This window comes from Empidonax traillii, unplaced genomic scaffold (assembly GCF_003031625.1).
Source record: "Empidonax traillii isolate 1590-97213 ecotype Southwest subspecies unplaced genomic scaffold, ASM303162v1 scaffold1551:size92815, whole genome shotgun sequence".
Taxonomy (NCBI): Eukaryota; Metazoa; Chordata; class Aves; order Passeriformes; family Tyrannidae; genus Empidonax; species Empidonax traillii.
Window position 1 is genome coordinate 1 of NW_020956744.1, and position 5,862 is coordinate 5,862.

Below are 5,862 nucleotides of genomic sequence, written 5' to 3' on the forward strand. Positions count from 1 at the left end.
GGGGGGGGGGGTGTTAACATTATGCTTCAGTGAGTATTACTTTACAGATGTACAGGGCTGCAGAAGATTCTGACTTGGGCCTATTAGCATGATACTGATTCAGAAGCTTTAAATTTGTTTACACTAGCCGGGAGTTTCAGCAAATTGAAATTAAGGCCGAGATCTGTAAATAACGAGCTTTACTCCGGAGTTACACGCGCGAACTGATTCCCTATTTACATGCCCCAACCGCGATACAAATAAATTGCCAGAACAGCGTTTCCCGAGCGCTGCGGGGAGCAGCGAGTGTTCGATGTTGGTGATGCTGGCACTGACGGTGTGACACCGCCGTGCTGCGCCCTCCGGCCGCGGGGGGCGCTGTGGGGCCGGGCGGAAGGGGCGGGGCTGCCCGCGGGCGGCGCGGGATGGCGGCCGCCGTGTAGCGGGAGCGCCGCCGCCATGGGCCGCGAGTCCAGGTGAGGGGGCGGGCGGCGCCATCGCGGGCCGGGCCCCCGCACCCGCAGCGCGGCCGGCCCGGGGAGCGCGGGGCGGGCTGGGGGACGCGGCGGGACAAAGGCGGGGCGGGCGCTGAGGGCGCCGCGGAGGGGCCGGGCCCGGGCCCGGCGCCGGTCTGAGGGCAGCGCCGGGGCCGCGGCGCTCCGGGACGGGGCTGAGGGGCCGCGGGGCCGGCGCTGCGAGGGCCGGAGCTGCCCCGAGACCGCCCCGCGGCCTCGGTGGGGTCGCTCTAAAGCGGCGCGGTTCGCCACGTAGCGGTTCGAACGTGGGTGAGGCGTTCTCCGTGTGCTCCTGGAGTTTCTGCGGGGTCACGGGTGTTGTGCCGCTCGCAGCCGGTACGAGCACCGGGCTGGCGCTGTGGGCAGCCCGGCAGTGATGGGACCGTGTGCTCCGGCTGGTCCGGAGCTGCTCGCACCGCTCGGGCTTCGCACCGATCCCGCAACGTGCCGGTGCTGCGGGCACATTGTGCGTTTCCCGGTTTGACCAAACCATCGGGTTTTAACCCTAGAGCTGCCACAGCAGCCCCCACGCGGGTTGTCAGTGCCGTGTCACAACCCCCGGACCCGTAACGGGGGTTTACACCGACAGAGGCAGATGAGCTGAAATTTTACCCGCCAGCTTGGGCTCAAATTAGTGATTCAGTGCAGAGCTGGGCACTCTCGGAGCTCCAAACGAGCTGGGGCAGTGGTGGGTGGGATAGGACACCGTTACAAATGTTTAGAAATTTTAAAAGCCTAAGAAATAAAGATAATATTTTTTTTTGCTTGTTCACCTAAATATGACCAATATCCTTTAGGTGCAAATGGTTTTTGTGCTGACATTCATCTCCGTGCATTTGTGTCTCAGGCATTATCGGAAGCGCTCCGCGTCTCGTGGGCGCTCCGGGAGCCGCTCCAGGAGTCGTTCCCCGTCGGACAAAAGGGGCAAACGGGACGACAGGCGCTCCAGGAGCAGGGATCGGGATCGCAGGCGGGAGAGGTCCCGCAGCAGGGACAAGAGAAGGTCCCGGTCGCGGGACAGAAAGCGCCAAAGGTAGGACATGAGTTCCAGTTGAAGTAGATCAAAGTGCCATCCAGTCAGCTGGATTTTGATGTTCTTCCCTTTCATCAGTCACTTTGCTGAGGGCTGTATAGATTTCACTGTGCTCAAGGCTTTTTGCTTATTAAATCCTTTCTAGCTGCTGGTGCTGGAGTCTGTAAGTTCTTAATGGTCTTGATGATTGGTAAATTCCTTTTACAACTTGTTCCTCAGTAGCAGATTAAAGTTACACTGTGATCATGGGGTAAATAAATACAATTTTGTTCCGTGTCAGACGCTCAAGGAGCAGAGAAAGGGAGCGGAGCCGAGAGAGGAGACGATCCCGGAGCCGGGAGAGGAGGCGCTCGAGGAGCAGGAGTAGAGGGAGACGGTCTCGATCCTCCAGTCCAAGCAAGAGCAGGAAAACAGAGAACAGGTATTATTGTGTTCCTGACTTTAGAAATGTGTGAAAACTGCAGGTTACGTTCTTTTCAATGTATCTTAGTGGAGTAGACATAATTGCAAGCAGTGTTATAATGGTACTCTACTGTAAAATGAGTGGGAAGTCCATAAGTGGTAATGGTGCCAAAGCACATGAACAGCAATGGATTCCACATTTCTGGTACTTAGAGAAAATAGTTCCATGACATGAGAAGATTATCTGGGAAGCAGTGTGTTCTGTGAGGTGTTTGGAAACATAAACCTGTACAGGTTGGTCATATTTCTGTTTCTGTCCAGCACTTGTGTATCCTCCCCTTAAGAAAAGCTGCGAGTTTCTAAGAAACCTCTGATCTTACCTTTCAGATCAAGATCTAAAGAAAAGACAGAAGGAGTAGAAGTTTCCAAAGAAAAGAAAAAAGACAAAGATGACAAGGAAGAAGAGAAGGATAAAGATGCTACTACAAATGCCGTGGCCACCGAGGTAGAGGCTTTAACACTTACAGGTTTAAAAGATAAAGGATTGAAACCAGGGAGTTTGTGGATGCCCAGTTTTCTACAGCATGCTCATGCAATGGTTGTGTTTGTTTGAAGAAGCACAGACTAAACTCAGTGGCCATTAATTTTCACTGTTTGGTTGGTTTTTATCATAGAATTTCGATCAGAACAAACTTGAAGAAGAAATGAGAAAGCGAAAGGAAAGAGTGGAGAAATGGAGGGAAGAACAACGCAAGAAGGCAATGGAGAACATAGGAGAGCTGAAAAAAGAAATTGAAGAGATGAAGCAGGGCAAAAAATGGAGTTTAGAAGATGATGATGGTATTTAAATGTTTATGTATAACAGAATACTTTTGTTTGTAATAATATTTTTATTACATTATCTTTAAATCATTAAATTAGTCTTCGGAATCTAAACTATAAAAACCAGCCTAAATCTGATCATGGCTTTAGGTGGTCTAAGATTCATTTTTGATTGAACAACTGGAGGGATTTGTATGACGAAAAAATTATGTAGCAATAGTACTGAACTGTTATTTGGGTAGTGGAATAATTTGGCACATCTGAGCACTTTTATGTTTCCCTGTCTTTCATCCTCATCTTTCCTGCTCACATCAGATGATGAAGAGGAAACTGCAGAAGGAGAAAAAGAAGGCAATGAGGTTGAAGATGAGGAGTTAGATCCTTTGGATGCTTACATGGAAGAAGTAAAAGAAGAGGTCAAGAAGTTCAATATGAGAAGTGTGAAAGGTGGAGGTGGGAGTGAAAAGGTAAAATCACCAGTTGAGATTTCTAACTTTTAAAAGATAAAGAGAACTTTGTGTTTTAATAGCAAAATGGGGGGGAAATGCAAAAAAGCATGAAATTAGATGCATTTAAAGCCTGTTTGCCTTAAATTCAGTTTCCTGGTGTTTTTATGAAGCTGTTTTCTCAAGCATTATTCTGCTAAAATTTCACTTGTACAGAAGTACAAGCATTCTGTATATTTTATAGAGTATGGTTTTTGTTTTATATAAAAGGCAGTCATTTTCTTCACTGTTTTGTAGAAGTCTGGACCAACTGTTACCAAGGTGGTAACCGTGGTGACAACCAAAAAAGCAGCTGCAGAGTCAGAAAAGAAGAAAGGGGAGCTCATGGAGAACGACCAAGATGCAATGGAGGTACTGGAAATGTCTTGTGTTTCTGCTGTGGAAACACAACGTGGCTTTTCTTAACTCCCTGGGATTGTGTGAGAGCCTGAAGGGTTGTTAGGGATGTGGGCACGTGGGTGTAACACAGCGAGGAGAACCTGTTGTTTCTGAATAAAGTTCATGTGTAAATGAACTTTAAAAAACCCATTCCTTCATACTGATGTACACACAATTGGTGATCTCCACAGTATTCCTCAGAGGAGGAGGAGGTTGATCTTCAGACTGCCCTGACTGGCTATCAGACCAAGCAGAGGAAGCTGCTGGAACCAGTGGATCATGGAAAGATAGAATATGAACCTTTCAGGAAGAACTTCTACGTTGAAGTGCCAGAACTGGCGAAAATGACTCAGGAAGGTAAAGACAAATGCAACCAGCACACCTTGGGTACTGTTAGAGGAAAGAATGGGGCATTTCAAAGGAGCACCAGATGGGTTTGGAATATAAAGAACATTTGAAGCAACTTGGTATAGAAAAATGTTGAATCATTTACATCACTGTTGTTGATAACTCATAATTATTGATGAAGCTTTGACTGGAGGAAAATTTACCCGAGTCCTTTCCACCTTCCTCCTGTGTTTACATGTAACAAACAAAAAGCTGATTTTCTGATGGTGATAAAATCAGTGTTTTATGTTAAGAGACAAAGCAAGAATAGTTTAATCAAGGTAGGAAGGAAGTGTCAAGTTTGACTCTGTTGTAATGCAAACTCTATTTCAGAGGTGAACGTGTACAGGCTGGAATTGGAGGGAATTACAGTCAAGGGAAAAGGCTGCCCCAAACCAATAAAAACCTGGGTACAGTGTGGTATTTCCATGAAGATTCTCACTGCCCTCAAAAAGTAAGCAAGCACTTTATGGACTATATTATGCTTGATTTTGTTCACTGTGTTCTACGTTCATGAGAAAAACCCTTTTCTTTGTTGCATAATGCCACATGTCCATGTTTGTAGATGTTTCATATATGGTAACATCTGTACTGTTTATCACCCAGTGTTGAGTTACTGTTATTAAGCGTTCTCTGCCATTTGCATCATGGTTTTGCTGCTTATCTTAATCTGTATTTTTGCTCTTAAAATATCTTTTTTTTTTTTTTCCCTTCCTTTAAGACATGGCTATGAAAAGCCCACTCCCATTCAGACCCAGGCTATCCCAGCAATCATGAACGGACGGGATTTGATTGGCATTGCTAAAACGGGAAGTGGAAAAACCATCGCCTTCCTGTTGCCCATGTTCAGGCACATCATGGATCAGAGAGCATTGGAAGAAGGAGAAGGTCCCATAGGTACAAAGATCTTATTTTCAGAGTCACTGTTTAAATGAGCACAACCTCAAGTATATGCTTTAGATGGTCTTCAGTTCTTCTCCTGGGGGAAGTGCTTGCCACTGCCCAGTAATTAGTGTCTTTTTTTTTAGTTAATGCTGTCTAATGTTGTTTCAGGAGCACTCCCATGTCCATGTATCTCTGTGAGACCTTACTTTGATTTTGGCACTTGGACCAGATCTCCACCCCATTCTCTTATTGTCTCAATCGTCTGTTTCTTGAAGTTACATTCTTAAAAATAGGAAGTAAATAGCTGTAAACATCATTACAAAAGATGAATTTTTATTGTGTAAATTACAACAGCATTCCAGTGCATGATGAAAGTGCCTTGCTTTTCAGCTGTCATCATGACACCTACCCGTGAGCTGGCTTTGCAGATTACCAAGGAGTGCAAGAAGTTCTCAAAGACTCTTGGGCTTCGAGTTGTCTGTGTTTATGGAGGGACAGGAATCAGTGAACAGGTACACAAAACACCCGCCTTCCTTGTCAAAGAGTTCTTGGGCTTTAATATTAGTGTTAATTTCCTTTCTCTCTCTCCCATAAATCCAGGACGTTTGCAGCCTTCATTCTGGGCTTTCTCTGTGGCAGTGGTAGTAATTCAAAAGCTTAAGCATTTTCAAGTAACTTAGCCTTAAACATACTGATTTTGAAAATTCTCAGATACAATCCTTAAAAGTTTCAGACTGTTCAAAAATTTGTTTAAAAAAAAAAAAACAAATCACAAAGCAAAAAATTAATAGTTTGTTTACTGTGTTTTAAAATCAGATAGCTGAACTCAAAAGAGGTGCTGAAATTATTGTTTGCACACCTGGCCGTATGATTGACATGTTAGCAGCTAACAATGGTGAGTAGAAAACCTTTTCCTATGGAGAATTTTTTTTGTATTTGTTGTGTAATTCTAACA

The 5,862-nt window shown here is 45.4% G+C and overlaps 1 protein-coding gene across 3 annotated transcripts in view; it reads left to right on the forward strand.

Annotated features, from left to right (window-relative positions):
* Nucleotides 1–394: 394 nt before the first annotated feature.
* The window catches only part of LOC114070423 (probable ATP-dependent RNA helicase DDX46), a 15,670-nt gene continuing 10,202 nt past the window's right edge, over nucleotides 395–5,862 (forward strand). For all 3 annotated transcript variants that reach the window (XM_027907830.1, XM_027907829.1, XM_027907828.1), the window contains exons 1-12: nucleotides 395–455; nucleotides 1,342–1,527; nucleotides 1,808–1,948; nucleotides 2,317–2,434; nucleotides 2,604–2,769; nucleotides 3,067–3,218; nucleotides 3,495–3,608; nucleotides 3,827–3,992; nucleotides 4,356–4,476; nucleotides 4,744–4,919; nucleotides 5,298–5,419; nucleotides 5,724–5,802. In XM_027907830.1, coding sequence (XP_027763631.1) covers nucleotides 439–455; nucleotides 1,342–1,527; nucleotides 1,808–1,948; nucleotides 2,317–2,434; nucleotides 2,604–2,769; nucleotides 3,067–3,218; nucleotides 3,495–3,608; nucleotides 3,827–3,992; nucleotides 4,356–4,476; nucleotides 4,744–4,919; nucleotides 5,298–5,419; nucleotides 5,724–5,802 — 1,558 coding nt within the window. In that variant the 5' untranslated portion in view covers nucleotides 395–438. The remainder of the gene's footprint in view (nucleotides 456–1,341; nucleotides 1,528–1,807; nucleotides 1,949–2,316; nucleotides 2,435–2,603; nucleotides 2,770–3,066; nucleotides 3,219–3,494; nucleotides 3,609–3,826; nucleotides 3,993–4,355; nucleotides 4,477–4,743; nucleotides 4,920–5,297; nucleotides 5,420–5,723; nucleotides 5,803–5,862) is intronic.